The sequence below is a fragment of the Chionomys nivalis genome, chromosome 14 (assembly GCF_950005125.1).
Source record: "Chionomys nivalis chromosome 14, mChiNiv1.1, whole genome shotgun sequence".
Taxonomy (NCBI): Eukaryota; Metazoa; Chordata; class Mammalia; order Rodentia; family Cricetidae; genus Chionomys; species Chionomys nivalis.
The window spans coordinates 70,690,722-70,711,221 of record NC_080099.1 but is presented as its reverse complement, the minus strand read 5'-3'; the positions used below and the strand labels follow the sequence as shown (position 1 = coordinate 70,711,221).

General features: G+C 43.1%; 1 protein-coding gene across 3 annotated transcripts in view; it reads right to left on the bottom strand.

Annotated features, from left to right (window-relative positions):
• Abhd3 (abhydrolase domain containing 3, phospholipase) overlaps positions 1–20,500 on the bottom strand; it is a 50,235-nt gene that overhangs the window by 28,765 nt on the left and 970 nt on the right. For 2 of the 3 annotated variants that reach the window (XM_057789271.1, XM_057789272.1), the window contains 3 exons: positions 20,337–20,500; positions 19,019–19,201; positions 217–262 (listed from right to left, as the gene is read on the bottom strand). In XM_057789271.1, the coding sequence (XP_057645254.1) occupies positions 217–262; positions 19,019–19,201; positions 20,337–20,500 (393 nt within the window). The remainder of the gene's footprint in view (positions 1–216; positions 263–19,018; positions 19,202–20,336) is intronic. The other variant, XM_057789273.1, reaches the window with a different exon arrangement.

Genomic DNA, 20,500 nt, shown 5'->3' with positions numbered 1-20,500 from the left:
TGCATGTAACTCCAGCTCCAGGGTATCTATACACACACTAACACATACAGGCAAATAAAAGAACTATAAAGTATACTAATTTGGGCTGGAAAGCTTTTCCTACTATGACCTTACATTAACTGCAAAATTAGTTTCAATAAAATATAATGTGCTTTTCATTATAAAACAGGAAATTATTCTTTTTCAAATTGAAGCTTGTCTTTTAAATTTACTTACCAGGAGATTCTCTCCTGCCACTCCTCTGTTATTAAAAACCACACACCTAAAAATGAGGAAAGCAATTTTGTTATTTGTCCACACAGTCCTTCCTAGTGATGCGCTGCTGAGATCATCTACTATTGACACTGTCCTACAGCTTTCAAAGAGTAAAAAAAGCTGGAGCAGGGAGTAGCACAGTAGGTAGAGTGCTTGCCTCATACGCATGGAACCCTGGGTTCAAACTCTAGCATTGCATACGATGATTAGGGTGCTGCAAGCCTACAATTCCAGCACCCGGGGAAGTAGAGGCAGGAGGGTCAGAAGTGCAAGGCCATTTTTACCTAAGTAGCAGTACAAACCTCGTCTCAAAACCAGCCTGGGAGAGATGGAGACTCTGTCTCAAATATCTGCCAAACCAACACACTGAAAAAAAAATCTGTTTTTAGGGACTTTGAGATAGCTTGGCTGGTAGAGGTGCTTGTTGCCACGCCTGAGTTCAGTCCCATGACCCACAAGGTTTAAAAAGAGAACTGCCTCTTGCAAGTTGTCCTCTGAGCGTGCACACAACACACCAAATGCAATTAAAAATGCCTATAATAATGCAATATTTTTAACACCAAGCAGTAGCATATTAGTAGTTCAAAAATGTTTAACAATTGTCTCTAAACCTAGGGTCAGATGTATGCTAGCAAACACTCTTACCACTGAGCAATAATCAACTGTCCTAAAGAGTTAAAGAATTCTGTATGTGAGCTCATTTAGAAATTTTTGTTACTTTTCCTGCTAAAAGTGTGCACTTTTCAACATTTTCTATACATATATATGTCTCTGATAAGCATTTTCAGAAAAATTGTCAGTCAAACATGTTTCTGCTTCAAATGTTTTATTTACATTGTATTCATAGCACTAATAGGAGTCCCATACATTAGAGAACCACTCTTATTCCTCAGGGCTCAGCAAACACAGAAACCAGAATTAAGGAAAAAAATTTACTTTAGCAGAGTATGGTGGCACACACCTTTAATCCTACTACTTGGGAGGCAGAGGCAGGAGGTTATGAATTCGAGGACAGCCAGAGCTACATAGTGAGATCCTTTCTCAAACAAATATTTACTTTATTTTTAATTATTTGTATGACTATTTGTGGTGGTTTGAAGGAAAATGGCCCCCCAAAGGGTGTGGCACTATTAGGAAGTATGGCCTTGTTGGAGTGGGTGTGGCCTTGTTGGAGTGGGTGTGGTCTTGTTGGAGTGGGTGTGGCCTTGTTGGAGTGGGTGTGGTCTTGTTGGAGGAAGTGTGTTACTGTGGAGGTGGGCTCTGAGGTCTCATACATGCTCAAGCCATGCCCTGTGAGGCAGTCTACTTACGGCTGCCTGTGAGTCAAGATGTGCGAACTCTCAGATCCTTCTCTAGTGCCATGTCTGCCTGCATGTTGCCTTGCTTCCCGCCATGACGATAATGGACTAAACCCACCTCAGTTATATGTTTTCCTTTATAAAAGTTGTGGTGGTCATGGTGTTTCTTCACAGCAAAGAAGCCCTAAGACACTACGTATCTGTGTGGGAATGTATATATGAGTGCGGCGCCTTTGGAGGCAAGGAGAGGGAATCAGATTCCCTGGGTCAGTGGTGTGAACTGAACTCTAGTCCTCTGCCACAGCAACAAGTACTCTTAACTGCTGAGTCATCTCTCTAGGTCTTTAATTTTTTTAAAACATCTTATTTGTTTACACATTCACACACACACACACAAAACGTGGGTGTGCATTTACCATGGTATAAGTATGGGCGTTAGAGGACAAATCTGTTCTTTTCTTCTGCCATGGGGTCCTGGGGATGGATGTCACATCATCAGGCTTGGTGTCAAGCACATTTATCCACCTAGCCGTCTTACTACTCTCAAGACCAGAATTTTATTTTATTTTTTTTATTAATTAATTTATTTAATTATTAAAGATTTCTGCCTCTTCCCTGCCACCACCTCCCATTCCCTCCCCCTCCCCCAATCAAGTCTTCCTTCCTCCTCAGCCCAGAGAGCAAGCAGGTTTCTCTGCCCTGTGGGAGGTCCAAGGACCACCCACCTCCATCCAGGTCTATTAAGGTGAGCATCCAAACTACCTGGGCTCCCACAAAGCCATTACGTGCAATAGGATCAAGAACCCATTGCCATTGTTCTTCAGTTCTCAGTAGTCCTCATTGTCCATTATGTTCAGCGAGACCAGTTTTGTCCCATGCTTTTTCAGACCCCGGCCAGCTGGCCTTGGTGAGTAAGACCAGAATTTTATAAGGGGAAAAACATTACCCCTGGTTGAGCTACAAACACCTGGTATGGACACCAATATACTACTATGTAGTGTTAAAGTATTTAACTCTCATTTAACTTTCAGTTAACAATTATTTAATATATTATGTATTAATACACACATATATAATATATACTACAATTATTGGACAAAATTTTGACTCATACCTATATAGGTTCTTATGGAGTTAGTGAGTGTATATGTTTGTATATGTATTTTCATGCCAATGAAAATTCATTTTGTTTTTGTCCATTTACCTGTGCGATCAAGCCCGTGTAAATTCCAAGTTTCTTCTTTGGGGTTCTGTGATCATTGTGCCGGTTCAGAGCAAAGGTGAGCTGTTAACCTATAGGACACGCTCAATTCTGACTCGCCTTTAAGGGTTCAAGGCACACCACCCCCATTGTAGGCGGTGGACTAGATCTGGTTATTAACTTCTTCATTCTGTCATTGGTGTCTGAAGTGCCATCTATAGAATTTTTAGATCTAGCTAAAAGGAAATAAGCAACTTAAAAATCTTAGAATCAGGCTAAGGAAATGGCTTAGTCTAGTAAAACCCGCCAAGCAGACAGTGTAGGGAAGCACTTGTGAGCCCAGCACTGTGAAGGCACAGACAGGAGTTCTCAGGGCCTACTGACCTGAGGCTCAGGTAAGGAGGAAGCCTCCATACGCATCTGCACAAATGTGTTCATGCACCCACATGCACATGTGCATCCACTAGAAGACACAGAAATATTACACCATAGCTGGATGTGGTGGCACAAGGCATTAACCCTAGCACTTGGACGGCAGAGGCCATCCTGGTCTGCACAGAGTTCCAGGGCAGCCAACTAGGCTAACAGTAAGACTTTCTTCACTGATTGTCGCCCTCTTGTTTAAAGAGATAGGATCTCCGGACTGGAGAAATGGCTCAGAGTTTAAGAGCACTGGCTGCTCGTCCAGAGGTCCTGAGTTCAATTCCCAGCACCCATATGGCGGCTCACAACCATCTGTAATGCAATCTGGTACCCTCTTCTCGCCTGTAGTGCAGGTATACATTCAGACAGAACACTGTATACATAATAAATAAATAAATCTTAAAAATAAGAGAGATTGCATCCTCTACCTTTCCCAGGCTTGTCCCAAACTCCGCTGGAAGTCACCCTTCGCCTCAGCTTCCCAACTAGTTGGACTGAGAGAACATTCCACTATACCTGGCTTTCTTCTACCTCCCTTGAGACCACCAAAAAGAATAGTAAGACAGACTAAATATAAATAAAATGTAAGTCGGCCACTAAGACTCATTGTATAAGTACCTAAGCTGCATGTATGACCTTGCACCTGAACCTCCTAGTTAAGTAAGAATCGCTTTAGGGAGGAAACTTTAAGGACAGAGTTGAAGGGCTTCTGAACTAAGATGTCATATGACTGCAGTGTGAGAAGGCCACACAGCTGGAGAGGGGAGAGAAAGAGATGGTTTGCAAATGCATGCAAAAGCAGCCTATCCACCTGGGACTGTCCTCCAAGCTGCAGACTGGGTTTGTGTGCTTTTCCCCAGGGCACCACAGAAAATGGATCACAGCTCGGGGCTCCTGATTCGACCTCTCCGTCTCTGTCACAGCTGTCTGCTTCTAGTCTGGATGTGGGCAGAAAGGTAAGGAGGAACGAGGAAACTGCCCAGTCAAGTTGCTGTCTCTTCCACTAGTTGGTTAGAGGTGGAGACAAGCCACCAGCTAAATTAGCATTCTCCAAACAAATTTTTCCATTTGTCCAAATGACTTTAAATGGTGTATACATAAAAATGGGACTACTAAATGGTCTTCCTGCATCTTTAACTGTTGAACTTTTTCTTCTCAGTGAGAACAGAATCAACGAGAAGACATAACAAATGAACACATATGGTATGAAGAGGGCCGAGGGGTGGTATCTCTCTGTCTGAAGGAGAAAGACCCCCATAGCTTCATATGTTTGAATACTTGATCCCTAGTTGGTAGAACTCTGGGAAGGATCAGGAGGTGTGACCTTGTCAGAAGAGGTGTGTCACTGTGGGTGAGACTGAGGTTTTAGAAGACTCATGCTATTCTCTGTAGCAAGCTTTCTTGTCAGACTGTCTTTGGACCAACATCCCACAAATAATGAGCCAGAGACTATTATTAAATATAAAAACTTGGCACTAGCTTAGGCTTTTTCTCAACTAGCTCTTATAACTTAATTAACTCATTTTTAAAAAATCTATTTTCTGCCATGTGGCTTGGTTACTTCTTAGCACAGCACATGCAACTTGCTCCGAGTCTGCTGGTGAAACTGGGCACCTAGATTCTTCCTCCCAGTTCTCTGTGCCAAAAAGTCCCACCTTGTCTCTCCTGTCTAGCTATTGGCCATTTAGCTCTTTATTAATCCAATCAGAAGGCGCCTTAGGCAGAGACACATCTTTGCAGTATAAACAAATGTTCTGCAACAATTTCCAGTGTGCTCTGGGCCTCCTGCTTGTGGTTTTAAGCTGTGAGCTCTCAGCTGTTTTTGCTGCCATGCCTTTGCTCCATCACCATGGACTCTAATACTCTGAAACTCTAAGTTAAATTAAAAGCTTTCTTTTATAAATTACTTTGGTCAGAGTGATTTATTACAGCAATGGAAATATAGCTAATTCAGGAGTTAACCTCAGCGGTTAACTGTGAAGAGCTCACAGTGCCTGTGCAGAGAGGACTTGAGCTTAGCTCCCAGCACCCACGTCAGGCAGGTCACAATAGCCTGCAACTCCAGCTCAGTGGACATGATGCTCTTTGGCCTCCATAACTGAAAAAAAAATGAACCTTAAAAAGAAATCTGGTAGGAAGAATGTTCTGAAAAAAGAGAACACATTAACCAAAATTTCACATGACTTGCATGTACTTCCTAAGAGTTCCTGTGTGGGAATTTAATTGTGAGGTGTTAAGAGATTAGAAGTTAAATCTATGATGTTAACAGGTGGGCCCTTTGGGAGATGACAGGGGTCAGACAGGGTCATCCAGGTGTATTCCTACTATCAAAGAAGAGTGAAAGACAGGACACACATGTGAGCACTGCATGTCTCTCCCCATTAGCCATTCTGGAACCCAGACAGAAGGAAGGTTATTACCATATGTGACACCTTGGTCTTGGACCTCTGGAAAGTGAGTCGAAATAAACATCTTTTCTCTATCAATGTCCAGAGTCCGGTATTTTATTATAGTATAATGCACCAGGGAAGCAGACGAGTTTTCTCTAATGAAAGTTAAATAAACGACATAGAGCTGGGTTTCAATCTTCAACACTATAGGTATTTGAGATGCAATGACTCTTTGTTGCAGGGCTGCCATGTGCATTATAGAATGTTCAGTAATATCTCCGGTCTCTGCAAACTAGAAGCTGGTAAAAATGCCCCAGGCACTAGAATCAATAATGTTCTCAGGAGTTGGGAAGAACCTCGGTGATAGACTTGACTGGGGCATATGATGGCCTCATTCCCTAGTGCTCTTTGAAAAAAAAAAAAAAAGGCTCCAGATGTTGCCACATGTCCCTGGGTGCAAAACTGCACCTTGCTCGTGAAGCATTCTTACTGTGAGATGGACCAGAGAGTCCGGATGTGCTCAGGGTGCTATAACACATGTGGGCTTCCCTCTACAGACAGACACACCAGTGCTCAGGAAAGACAAGGGGGAAAATGGAATCTGTGAGAGAAACAGATTTTATCACACTGTCTCGGATATTTTCTAGCTCTACTACCACCCGGTTGTTTGTTTGTTTGTTTTGTGAGATGGTGGTAGGGGAACTCCCTCAGTAGACCAGGCTGACCTTGAACTTGAGATCTGCCTGCCTCTGCCTCCTGAGTGCTGAGACTGAAACTGTGTGTGTGATCCTGCTGACTGACTGTAAAGAATAGGGAAGGAAGCTACTTTTCCTATGGTATTGATGACTGCAGACTCACAGTTGTGAAAGAGGAACACAGAAGGCTTCAGTGTGTGCTGCCAGGTCTGATAACCCTGAACTTGACCCCTAGGAACCATGTGGTAGAAGGAGAGAATCAATTCCCACAGACTGTCCTCTGACCTCCATGCACACCTGATGAACATTTGCCCCTTTCCCCACAAAACAAAGAACTAAAATATAATGATAAAATATAAAAGTAGAAACAGCAATCAGAAAGGGGTAGAGTGAGAGAAACCTTCAGGAATCAGTTGCCACAACCCCTGCCCTGGGAGGTGCAGCAGCTGACAACTAGTGCTCTGCCCTCCAGAGCAATGGTTCTCCGTTCAGCCAAGGCCTGAGAGAACAACCAGCTCTGGAAACTGTTGCTCCTGTCTGTAATTTCACATGTGCAAAAGCAGCTACGGTGTCTCCCCAGTATCTGCATTGCAGTGTGTAATCTCAGGTGATGTGTATATGTAATCTCATGATTGCATCTCAATCTTATGAGCATGTATATCCATGGGTGGTCAGGAAGATGACTTCTCATTAAGCTGTATAATTTTGATATATAGAAAATATACTAGGATATGCTTCATAGCTAGATCTACTGTCCCACAAGGACTGCAAGACACTTAACAGCCTGCTTTGTTCCTTTACTCAAACTACACACAATTAGCTCACTTTTACCTCAGAGCACGTTCAAACTGGGCGGGATGTTTCTGTATATGGATCATAAGTTAAAACTTTACAGATATGGATAAGGTCAGAGTTACAGATGTTAAACCAAGGTTATTAACACAAAGCAACCTAAAAAATCATGCCAATTCTTCATTTACAAAGTCTGGCTGATAAAGACCCATCTTGCAGCTTGTCTCACCAGGCACTGTGCTTCTTGTCATAGTCTTATACCAGGAACCTTGAAACCTTGCATTGCCTTGGTAAATGGCTCTATCCTTACCCAAGGAATGTGCTGTGACCAATGAGCTGCAACTCTTGTAACTTTTTTCTCACTGCCTCAAGCCTCCTGTCAAACATGTATTTTAAGGTAGGTGAACAAAGAAGTAAGAGAGAATTGGAAAAGAGAATTGAAACAAAGGAAAACTAGAAAGAATTAGAACTTAGAAGAAAATAAAAAAACAGACAGAAAAATAACGAACATTACCCTAACAGCACGTGTTTGAATTTATTCTGTACTTCTCGGAAAATCTCAAGTTCAGTTTTGCTATGCTGTGGAGCTTTTCTTCAAACCCTTGGAGTAGCCTTGAGAGCTGGTCTTTCAGGGCCACCGATAAGCAGGCACTGTGACTGCTCATCACCCTGATGGGCATGTCTGCACACTTTGCACGACTACTAATATTAGAAAGACCCATTCATTCAGAATCCTCATCAAACAGAACCTACTGAACTAAAAAGCAAATCAAAGCCTTTAAGAGCTAAGAGAGAAACAAAACAACAACACACAAACATTCTCCAGGGAATACCTTCAGTTCCACTGAAGGCCAGGAGCCGAACTTTCAGCTGATGACACAGCACAGGAGGCACAGAAAGGAAAGCTCTATGGGCTCAGCACGTGCCGAACTGGCAGGACAAGTAGAATAGACACAAGGCAAGAGGACAACACACGCTGTGCTAAGGCTCAGAGAAGGAAGATGCTCTTAGCTGAAACAAGGCTGCTGTGGTGGTTTGAATGAGAATGGCCCCATATGTGCATGTTTTAAATGTTTGGGCCCCAGTTGCGGGAACTGCTGGAAAGGATTAGGAGGCATGCACTTGTTGGAGGTGTGTCAGAGGGGGTAGGCTTCACGGCAGGCCCAGTCTAGCTCTCTCTGCCTCCTGCTTGTAGATCAGATGTGAGCTCTCAGCTACTGCTCCAGCACCATGCTTACCTGCCAATTGCCATGTTTTATACCATGATCATGAACTAACTCTCAGAAACTGAAGGCAGGCCACCAATTAAATACTTTCTTTGCAAGTTGCTTGGTCATTTGTGTCTCCTCACAGCAACTGAAAAGTGACTAACACAGTGATCTAAAGGATGATAAATGTGCATGTGGGTGTCTCTCTGTGTGTGCTGGTACCTAAGGAGGCCAGAAAACAGGAATCAGATCTCAGAGATCTGCTATAAGCCATTGTGAGCTACTGACACAGGTATGGGAACTGAACTCAGGTCTTCTACAAAGGCAGCAAGTGTTCTTAACTGCTGAGCCATCTCTCCAGGCCTAAGTACTGAGCTCCAAGGTTAGAGACAATGACAAGGGGCTCTGGTTCCAGCACCAGCTTATCAGGACAGCCCTGCCATAGAATAGGGGCTGTAAACTTTCACAACGTAGGAAGCAGGTAGAGAACAGCAGCAGAGTAGGCAGAAACCGAAAGTCAAGTTGACATAGAGAGAATAAATCAGCACTTGGGAGTGGGGGCTCCCTGTTTAGTTTTGTGATGAGGAGCAGAAGTTGGTATTTTTAGTGCAGTCAAAAATCCAGCAGAAATACTTCATCTTATGATCATGAAGAGTATAAAGTCTGAAACAACTATTATGGCTAGAAATAGAAAAAATAGAAAAGAGCTCTAAATTCTAGATGAAAACTGGGCCTCAGTCTCCACATTACTCCCCTGTTCCAGCCCGCTGCCTGGCAGGTTCTAAGCAGCAACCTTAAGGCCGTCAACTAGACATATTAGTGGCTGTTCATCATAGATGATACAGAGTTGAACTCCGAGTTTAGTCAACCTGACTGCTAATAAAGAAAATCAGTATTATCCAGGAAAATATAACAGAATCCAGTCTTTTGATTTCCTTTTTCTCTATGTAGCCCTAGCTGTCCTGGCACTCACTTTGTAGAGCAGGCTGGTCTCAAACTCACAGAGACCTGCCTGACTCTGTCTCCCAAATGCTTGTATTAAAGGTGTGTGCCACCACTGCACAGCTCAGTACCCAGAATTTTTAAAATGGGCCATCTACAACACAATTCAAAAATAGTGAACCATGAAAAATGAGAAAATAACCCACACTCAAGAAATAAGACAACTGTTCTCGTGTAGTCCAGATGGTAGAATTAAAACAAACATACAGCGGTCTGTTCTGGGATACCTCAAGACATCTTTCAGAAGACACACAGCAGTCTGTTCTGGGATATCTCAAGCCATCTTCTGGCCTCCTCAGGCATTAGGCACGCACACTGTGCATGGACTTCATACAAAACAAAGATGAATAAATCTTTTAAAAATGGAAATTCCAAGAGGCTGAGGATATAGCTAAGTTTAGCAAGCACAAGGCCAAGTTCATTGCCCTCGATCATAACAAACAGGACATCAGTAGTTGGTTAATATAAAGAGAGGCAGGTGTGCTGGGACATTCCCTAGACTCAGGAGGCAGAGGCTGCCAGCACATCTCTGGGAGTTCAAGGTCAGGTTATCCTGGTCAGCACAGCAATTTCCAAGCCAGTTAGGGGGCTCCACAGTGATAACTTGTCTACAAACAAAAATCCCAGTATCAAAAAGTCTGCTATACATGTAATTGAGACTCCAAGAAAGAGAAGACAGGAAGAATAAAGAAAAATTGAAGAACATCCCAAAACTTTCCAATTTTGATAAGTAAATTTATATATTAGAGAAAGGGGAAGTAATAGGAATTTTAAAAATAGAAACTGAATTATAAATGGGATACCTTAAATCTACCATATCATTATTTATAAAAGAACTAAAAATTCCAATTAAAAAGTAGAAACTGTTAGACATTTGAAGAGTTACTTGCCATAAACTGAGCACCTAGATGTCCAAGGGTATGAAAATTTATCAAAGGAGGTTTGAGTGGTGGGTACATACTGATGACGTCAGAATGTGGAAGGTGGGTACACACTGATGACGTCAGAATGTGGAAGGCGGGTACACACTGATGACGTCAGAATGCGGAAGGCGGGTACATACTGATGACGTCAGAATGTGGAAGGTGGGTACATACTGATGACGCCAGAATGTGGAAGGTGGGCACATACTGATGACGTCAGAATGTGGAAGGTGGGTACATACTGATGACGCCAGAATGTGGAAGGTGGGTACACACTGATGACTTCAGAATGTGGAAGGTGGGTACATGCTGATGACGTCAGAATGTGGAAGGTGGGTACATACTGATGACGCCAGAATGTGGAAGGTGAAAAGGAGGGGCATCAGAAATCCAAGGCCAATAACAGCTACAAAGAGGAAGTCAAGGTCAGACTGGGCTACACAACACCTTGTACCAAAAAGTTGTTCGGGTTTATCAAGAACTAATAAGATGCCAAACAGCCTAAAAGAAACCATACAATTATCTGTCGCGAAGTTGTGAAGTTCAATCTTGATCTTGGGACATACTAATTGTAAAACTTTGATTAAACTAGCATCAAGTCATTAAAGTAGCTTGGTGAATTCAAGGCCATCGTAAGCTGTAAGACGAATCTTAAGACAGCATGGACTACATAATGAGACTGTGGCTTAAACAAAGCATGTCTTGGAATTGGGTGTTTATAAAATAAGATTATGTATAGTACATAGCAGGGAATCTATTGTTGGCAATCAATCAACATGTTAAGCTAATTTGAAATTTTCATTTCCAATTGACATGATTGTACAAATTAGCAGATGATACTGCATGATAATTCAATATATGTATCCAATGTGTAATAATCAATTCAGGATAATTAAATGTTTCTAGTTCCAGGCTTTGTGTTGCAGCCTTTCCAGGGTTCTCCTCTGGTTCTTTATAAGACAGAGAAGCTCTTGCTGTAAACTGCACATACTCATCCCCCACCCCTGGTCATAGAACAGCAGGACTGATTTTTCTCTGTTTGGAACTCTTTATTTGACTCACTACTTCTCTGTCCCCTCCCCTTAAAGGCTAAAAACTAACAGCCACAAGATAGCAATTCTGGTGATCTCTGATGGAGTTAAAGTCTTAGTGGCCCCATGGCTTTAAAAACCAGAACAGTCAGTTACTATTTTGAGAATACAGCTTAATTTTTAGACACAATGTTTTTTTTTGTTGTTGTTGTTTTTTTTTTTTTTTTTTTTTTTTGGATTTTCGAGACAGGGTTTCTCCGTAGCTTTTTGGTTCCTGTCCTGGAACTAGCTCTTGTAGACCAGGTTGGCCTCGAACGCCCAGAGATCCGCCTGCCTCTGCCTCCCGAGTGCTGGGATTAAAGGTGTGCGCCACCACCGCCCGGCCTAGACACAATGTTTTTAAAATCAGTGGCTGCATGGATGAAAGTGTCAAACACTTCCTACATGTGAGGAAAGCGAAAACCTCTAACACAGCTGCATCAAGACTGCTCTTTCACCAGGCTGTGGAGGTCCACACTTTTTAATCGCAGCAATTGGGAGGCAGAGGCAGGCGGATCTCTGTGAGTTCCAGGCACATCCTTTGGCTTACGCACTGCCCTGCCAGGCACACGACTCTAGGCTTTCTTGGAATGGTTTCTTTGGGCAATAGACTGCCCAATGCACCTTACTTCTATCTTGTCCTTCTAGAATGACTAGGCTCTTCCAGAAGCAAGATAATGACCCTCATTCACTCCCACAGGCTCCAAGATCAATACTTTCTAGATGTTTGTTCTTGGCGAGAGCCCAGCCAATGTTCTTTACATAGACAGCATGTGAGCCTCGCAATTCTAAGAGGTGGAAGGTACCCTCTGCAAGAGAAGTGGAAGAGCAAGGGGAGCAGGACAAGATGTTCCCGGAAGCACATGCAGCGTGTGACCCAGCTGGGATCTGAACTCCATAGAGCCGACTCAAAGACCCCTCCCCTCCGGACCCAGCTCACTGTTCCAACTTTATCTAAGCTAGTAACACAGGCTGCCAACTCTCATAACAGAGCTCTGACCCTGAAAGGGCTGTGCTTACTTTTGTTTTAGCCTCCGCGTGTGTGTGTGTGTGTGTGTGTTGGAGATGGAAGCAAAACCTTGGGCATGCTAGGCAAGTGCTTGGCCACTAAGATGCACCTTTATCTCTGAGGAGTATCTGACAGCGGACTATCTAACAATGGGCCACTTGTCAGGGTCCACCATGATTATTCTTCTAGTCTATCATTTCACAATCCAAACTTTTCATCGGTGTTTTCTAATATGTTTAACCTAGCTAGTCTCGAGAACAATAAGTTATAATTACCTTATTTTTCACACTTAAAAATATTATTTATACAAAAAGTGAGTTATCAAGATAAAAAGTTTCTGATGCTAACTTAAAATCGTTTCTAATCTAAAATGGAGGAGGCAGTCAGAACTAACTGTTGTTTCAACAGCTCCATCCTTCTTAATCTGGTTTTTCTCATTCTTCCTCCTTTGGAGGAATCTACAGATTGCCCCCAAGGTATGTCTAATGATGCTGGAAACGTGGCTTATTATTAAAATCTATGATATCATGGTCACTACACCCCTACAAAAATCCCAAACAGAAGTAAAGATACACTTGAAAGCAGTCAAATTCTAACCTTATTTAAACCATTTCCCAAATGAGTCTCTCTCTTTGCGGCCAACAAGTGGGTTCTGCAGTGAATAAAAGGCCATTGTCCTGTCAGACCAAACCACAAAAACAGTGCTTTCTCTAAGTAGGGAAAAAAAAGCAGTGAAATATGTTTCAAACAGAAGTCTTAATGCTGAAAATTCCCAACAAAATTAAAAAGACTCAGCTTCCCCCTCCCTCCCATTCTGGGCAGACTTATCAAGTGTATGCCCAGCTTCTGTGCTGGCTCCTCTGAGGACACTGGATGAAATGACAACACATTAGGGAAGTTTCTGGGGATCAAATCCAGGGCCCCACATATGTGAAGTGAGCACACCAGCACTAACTGAGCCCTCAGTCCTCAGCCGTGCACCTTAAAGCATGCTAACGTGTTTTCTACTCTCCTTTTATTTTCTGGGTACTGGAGCTTCAGTAACGGGGCCAGGGAGGTGGCTCAGAGGGTAAAGTCTTCACTGTGCGATCAGGAGCTCAGACCTACAGTGATGGGGCCGGGGAGGGGGCTCAGAGGGTAAAGTCTTCACTGTGTGAGCAGGAGTTCAGAGTCCCATATATAGACAGGCATAGCAGAGAACACCTGTAACCCTTGTGTATGGGGGGTATGACAGAGAAAGGCAGCTTCTTGGGGTCACTGGTCAGCCAGTCTTGCCTATTTGCCAAGCTCTAAGCAAACAACAAAACAAAACTAAAAAACCATGGATGGTGCCTGAGAAACAACAACCAGGACTGTCCTCTAGTATCTTCATGCATGCACGCACGCACGCACACACACAGTGCCTGGGCTCTGGGCTCTGGGTACTGATGTACACCAGACAAGCTGTGACTGTCTCCTGGACTTTCACGACAAAGACATGTGTGCCTTCCTTTGGTGCTGGGGATACATCCTAGGGCCTCTCAAACGCTAAGCCAAGTGCTCTAACACTGAGATACCCCTTGGGTTTTCTGTCACCTGCAGACTGCACACTTCCCTCTTTCTGCACATGCTGTCACTCCAACTAGACCACAGCTTCCTAGGGAATATAGGTTCTGATACTGCACAGCACAAAATACTTAATGACTGACCTAGATTCCAACGAGCTTGTTATTACGTAATTCTGGGCAAGTCACTCTTTAATATTAGCTGGGGGGCGGAGCATAAGGACAAATGACCGAAAAGGCCAAGGCAGAAAGCTGACCCAGACCTAATCAGGGTCACTGTCCCTCCTGGTTTGTGTTTCAGCCCAGGAAATCAATTCAAAGAAAGGAAAAAAATTAAGAAAATAGGATATATATTCAGGTATAAAATACTACCTATGAGGCTATGCTACTACATGTAGGTTCTTTTATTTTTAAAGACTTCATTTTCCTGATGACTGTTTCATGATATTGCTCAGGAATGGCCCCAAACTCCTAGACTCAAGTGATGCTCTTGTCTCAGTCCCTTGAGCAGACTGCAAGGATTAAAGTCACAGAGAGACTTGACGTGTTTGGATGAGCATGAGTCTGTGTGGGCCACAGTGTGCACATGGAGGCCAAAGGGCCGCCTTGAGGTCAGTCTACAAATTCTACTCTGTTTGAAACAGGGTCTCTCTGTCATTTCTTTCTGTTTTGCATGCCAGGCTAGCTGGACCACGCTCTCCTGTTCTGGGGTTCTCTATTCCCATATTCTGGGAGGAGTCACAGGACCGCAGACACCTGTGCTATGCCTGTGGCATCTGGCTTTTTGTTTGTTTTTAACATGGTCCTGAGGGTTTCTAGCTCAGGTCCTCATTACTTGAATGGTAAATGATCTTTATCATCTGAGTCATTTCCCCAACGACTAAATTGAGACTTTTAAAGAAGCCAGCATGGGAGCCAGGGAGATGGCTCAGCAGTTACCAGCACTGGCTGCTCTTCCAGAGGACCCAGATTTGACTTCCAGCACCCACATGGTGACTCACAATCATCTGTAACTCCAGTTTCTAGGAATCTGACACCCTCACACAGACATACATCAGGTGAAACATAAATGCAAATGAAAGAGAAGTAAATTTTAGAAGAAGCGGAAGAGGAGGAGGCAGAGCAGCACATGGAGATAATACCTATCAATCACTTGTAGCACTGGAACAACTGAGGCAATCTTGACAACACACTGAGTGTTAGGCTACAAAGTGAGACCCTGGCTCAAAGAAAAAGAACTTTTTGTATTGGAGGGAACTATCCTTTTCCTATGTTCATGGGATGTTTTTCTATAAACCTTGAGACCTTTCTTATGTTATGTGCCCTCTAGGAAACGTTTGTCTCAACAGATTGATAAAATTGGAAAGAATTTATCTGGCTCAACAACAGTCTCCTCCAAGAGGACAGTTTGCAACCATAGTGCTGTGAAGATGGCCACTATAAGCAGGTTAAATGTTCTCTATCCGAGACTGTTCACCTTTGACCTAGTTAGAACACCTTTGCACATAGTTACCTTACATAAACTCTGGCCTAGTTTCATTCCCGTCAGTCGTTGATTTGAGTGAGTGGAAAAGACTGTGTTTACATCGGCCATACATAAATCCTTTGGCTTCATTTATCTATAGGCTGTAGTTAGGATCTCTCTCAAGACTCAGCATCTTACCAGACAGCATCAGTTCCCTGCTGCCCTGACAGAACTCATGCCCAGTCCCACGTCCTCTCTTTTATACAGAATAATGAGTGGAACTGCCTCCTTTGCATCGTATGAATGTTCATCTCTGTCTGCATCGTATGAATGTTTATCTCTGTCTGCATCGTATGAATGTTCATCTCTGTCGACAAAACACTGTAAAAGACATGATGTCCACATGTTCCCGAAGTAAGATGTGCCTTATGCTTCTAAATTATAAAACAGTTACTACTCTGGTCAGACTGGAACACAACAGAAAGAAGAAAAACACTTTCGAAAGACCCAGTGTGTGCAGTTAAGTACTATATACACCACAACTAAATTCTCTGATGTCAGAGAGGGAAGTACGGCAGGACAATTCAGTTAACTTCTGGGATCACTCTAAGTAGCAGTCCCAACATGAGCGTCCAGGTGGAACCCTGAAGCCCAGAGCCTTCCTCAAGCCCTGTCACCGGCTAGATTCCGGCCACGCCCTCAGGACTCAGTTTCGGATTTACGTTTTACGTCAGTGGTCTTGAAACTCCCCATCCTTTCTGTAGGAGTCTGCAATTCCTGCTCAGGACCTGGGATGACCATCTCATCTGCCCTGCAGTAGACCACAGAAGTAACACTGGAGGAGTTCTCAGTTTGGGCCTCAGAGGCCCTGACAGCTTTGATTTTTACTTTCAGTAAACCCTATTCCACCGAAAGAGCAGCCCAGTGTGAGCCTGAGCGTCGATGACGCATGATGACAGCAGAGCTGAGTGGTCCCAGAGTCCCCCAGCATGTGGCTGTCTTGACAGTTAATCACATATGCACAAATAACCCTGACTAAGACTGCACTTAGCGACCTTAGCCCAACTGTCAGCCCCTGGGACTAAGCAGAACTATTGTTTTAAACAGCTGACCTTTGGAGGGTTTGTTCAGTGGCAAGAGTGAACTGATACAGCCTCTCCCACTTAGGTCAGAGACTTGAAATTGTTTCTCTCAAGGCTCTATTTGTTTTTTTTTTTTTTTTTTTTTTTTTTGATTTTCGAGACAGGGTTTCTCCGTAGCTTTTTGGTTCCTGTCCTGGAACTAGCTCTTGTAGACCAGGCTGGCCTCGAACTCACAGAGATCTGCCTGCCTCTGCCTCCTGAGTGCTGGGATTAAAGGTGTGCGCCACCACCGCCCGGCTTCAAGGCTCTATTTGTAAAACTCAGAATTTCTTTGTGTTTGTGTGTTTATGGGTGCATACGTGTGGGTACATGTATATAGAAGAAAGAGGTTGATGCAGAGGGTCTTTCCTCAATTACTATCTGCTTCAGTTTTTCAAAAAAGGGTCTCTAAGTAGACCTGAAGCTCATTCATCTGGGTAGACTGGTGGCCTGTGAGTTTCAGGACTTGACCTCCTCCATTATCACCAGTGTTGGGGATACAGGCACATATCTATCCAGCTTTCTTTAGAAAAAATATTTATTTTATGTGTATGAGTGTTTGTTTGCATATATCACGTTGCATGCCTGGTGTCCATGAAGTCAGAAGAGAATCTGGAACTAGGTAGTGGTGAGATACCACGTGGGTGCTAGGAACTCAATCTGATCCTTTGCAAGAGCAATGTGTGCTCTTAACTGCTGACCCATATCTCCAGGTCCTGTGCTCAGTGTTCTATGTGAATTCTGAGGATCCAGATTCAGGTTCTCATGGTTACTGAGCAGGCACTATATGACTGAACCATTTCCTCGACCAGACCAGAGACTCTTGGCAGCTAAAAGTAAATGGGACTAAGTCCCAAGGTCACCAAAGAGTTTACTTACAATAGCTTGTTCTTTCCTCTTCCTTCCTGCCAAGGCCAGCCTGATCCAGCTCAGAACACATCACACTCAGGCTGAAATACACTAAAATCTAGTGTGCATAAGACCCTGCGTTAAGTCTCCATAATTTCATGAACCCAGAGTACTGATAAATGTGTGATCACAACCCTGTGAGGTTTAAGCAGGAGAACCAGCAGTTCAAGGCCACCCTTGACCAGTTCTTGAAGCTGCTGACAATGAACTGGCACAGCTTTCTCCTTACAAGGTCTCCAGGAAAGTACAAGTTCAGATTCTTTGTGTCTCCTCATAATCCTCAACACAAGCCTTCCCTACATTTTGGCTACATAGTGATGTTGAGATTAGCCTGGCCTACATGAGATCCTGTCTCAAAACTTGAACTGGGGGGTGGCTTTCTAGACCCCTACCTTTTTCGCATGACCAAGCTTTAGATATAAATTAGAAACAAGCTTCAATCTAAGTGGATGTTGTTTAAAATGGAATAACCATGGGTTCCTGCTACTTCTTAGCAAATCCTAAGTCAAGAATACTTTGAGCTTTTGAGAGAATGTTATTTTCTGGACATAATAGGCTTTGTCTGTAAAAGATCAGAGTTAACTTGTTAAAACAGAATTTTCTGTTATGATATTTCCCTCTTTCTACTGAAGTGTCATAGAAATGAGCATTTTCAGTTTAGAAAAAGGAGTCGACTCTAAACCCAAGTCACAGAGTGTATCTATCACACCATCAGTTAAAGAAGACCAGCACACAAAAAAGCAGTACCGTTCAGAGCAGCCTTGCTGTAAGCCTCCAGAGCTGAGTCTGAAACGGAAGGCTGCCAACTCACTTGGAAAAACTGAATTATACCTGGTGGTCAAGTTGAATAATGGTTGTTTAAACATGCTGTGGTATCATCTGGCAATCAGCCATGTGCACCTGCAAATTCAGGTGGACAACAAAAGGAACCGATGGTCTGTGGAAGGTGATGGGTGACTACAAGCTAATGCTCATTTTTCACACTGGGATCAGAGCCAGGCAAATAAGATCAACAAAGGTAAGGCCCAAATTCAAAGTGTGACCAAGAGCCCACTCGGTACACTGTCTCAGGAGCTTGGAACGGCTACTCTGCAGAACACTCTTGAGGGGTAGGTAAATGCGGGAGGGGAATGACACTATCAATGCCCAAGTAGTTCTAATATCATTTGTCATTTACCCTAAGTTGTTGTGTGACTAAGAGTCATTTCCTGTAGGTGATCAGATGGGAAATGGAGACAAAAAAGAAATCAGAGTGAAGTAATAATTTAGGAGATTGCTTAATTTATGCATGAAGGAGTGTGAGTGTATGTATATTTGAAACATACATCTAAGGGGAAAAAATCTTATTTTTTTGTTTGTATGTTTTTTAAGGCAGGGTTTCTCTGAAGCTTTGACTGTCCTGGAACTTGCTCTGTAGACCAGGCTGGCCTCAAACTCAGAGATCCACCTGCCTCTGCCTCCCGAGTGCTGGGAATAAAGGTGTGCAACATCACCTGGGAGAAAATTTTGGGGAGGGGCACAGGTATGTTTTTTTCTATGTACCTTAATGGCCTGGAACTTTCTACAAAGATTAAGCTGGTCTTGCACTCACAGAGATCTCCCTGCCTCTGTTTCCTAGTGCTGGGATTAAAGGCTTATGCCACCATGCTCACTCTGAAATATTTATGTCAGTAAGAATTAAGTGAAAAATGGGAAATAATCTTTCATAGGTACCTGTACCCTAATTCTTCACTGAGTTGGATCATGTGCAGGATGTAGGACTCCTTGCTTGTCCCAGTGAGGCCAGGCAGCAGCAGGATGGTGGGTCTGGTGTTGGCGTCCGTGTAACATGAGCTACTATTGTTATCAGACCAGTCCAGGGAGATCTGGCCTCCATCCGCTGTCTTGATGAGTTCACTGAAAATGACCATTCAAAGGCGTTACTGAGGAGTGCTTAAGTTGCATCTTGGTGTTTTCATTCTATAAATATGACATTATCTGGTCATCTCAAAATAACTTAGCACATCCACATATACGTATCTATGAGTCACTTTCTTTCATTACAAAACTATTACCAAAATTAATACCATATTTCCAGCAGTTCCAATAAAAAGTAATAGGTAAAAAATGAACTTCAGAAAGGAATAAATCAGGGTAATTGGGGTGTATATGTATAAACGTGGTCAAAATACATTATATATATATATGCACAAAATTGTTCAAAAAACCAATAAATTATTTTTAAAATGAACTTAAAAAAGAATAAACGTCAAAGAACTTCAAATATTTGGGAGGGAGTGTGGAAAGTCCCTGCCTAGTATGCACAAGGCTTTGAATTTATCCTTGGTATCACACACACACACACATAGCCCTTCATATATTGTATTAATCATTTCTTTATTACTCTCAAATGCATAGCATTTAACCCCTATTAATTGAGGTAATACAGAGACCAACAGGTCATTCTGGGTAAGCCAACTCTGTTCTATCTACAACTCTGACTCAACTATGCAGGCCCTCACTGATTACTACAAAATTTACTTTTTGAATGACTTCCCACAGCATTGTGGGCCCAATAGTAGAGCTGGCAGGGAGAAAAGGAACTCCAGAAAGACCATATGACTCAGGGAAATTAGTAATAGACACCATTTAAATCTCTGGTTAGATATGTCTCCAACCACACCTGCAACATCAGAACATTATCTTCAGAAACCCTGCGTTTGTTACTATGAGTTCTTTCGTGGGGAGACACAGAACCTGAAGCGATTGTAGAGCCTCAAGGACAAATTGGAAAACAGTACTCCCCCCAAACCAATGTGCTTCTCACATCCCAGAAATTAGCTAGGACTTCCATTCTGCCCATTAGGAAAAAAGGCGGGAGCAACATAAGCGTATTTTTCTGCAGCTGGAGGTGGGTGGGTGGGCGCGCATTTTTCCAATTTTCTTTACTTTCATTTTATTTTGTTAACCACATCTGTATTAACTTAGAAGTGGAAGCGGGAATTAAAATCTGTGATTTGGAAGGTAATAGGTCAAAAACACATTCACTTACTTCCTGTACTGCACCAGGGGCTTGGCAGTGATGAAGGGTCTCAGCAGTGTCTGTCCTCGGCTCTCCCAGCACCATACCGTCGGGTAATAGGTTTCTGTCACCACCGGACAGTGGTCCTGGAGGAAGCGGCTGAAACTCTCCCCTCCAGTCACTAACTGGGGTTT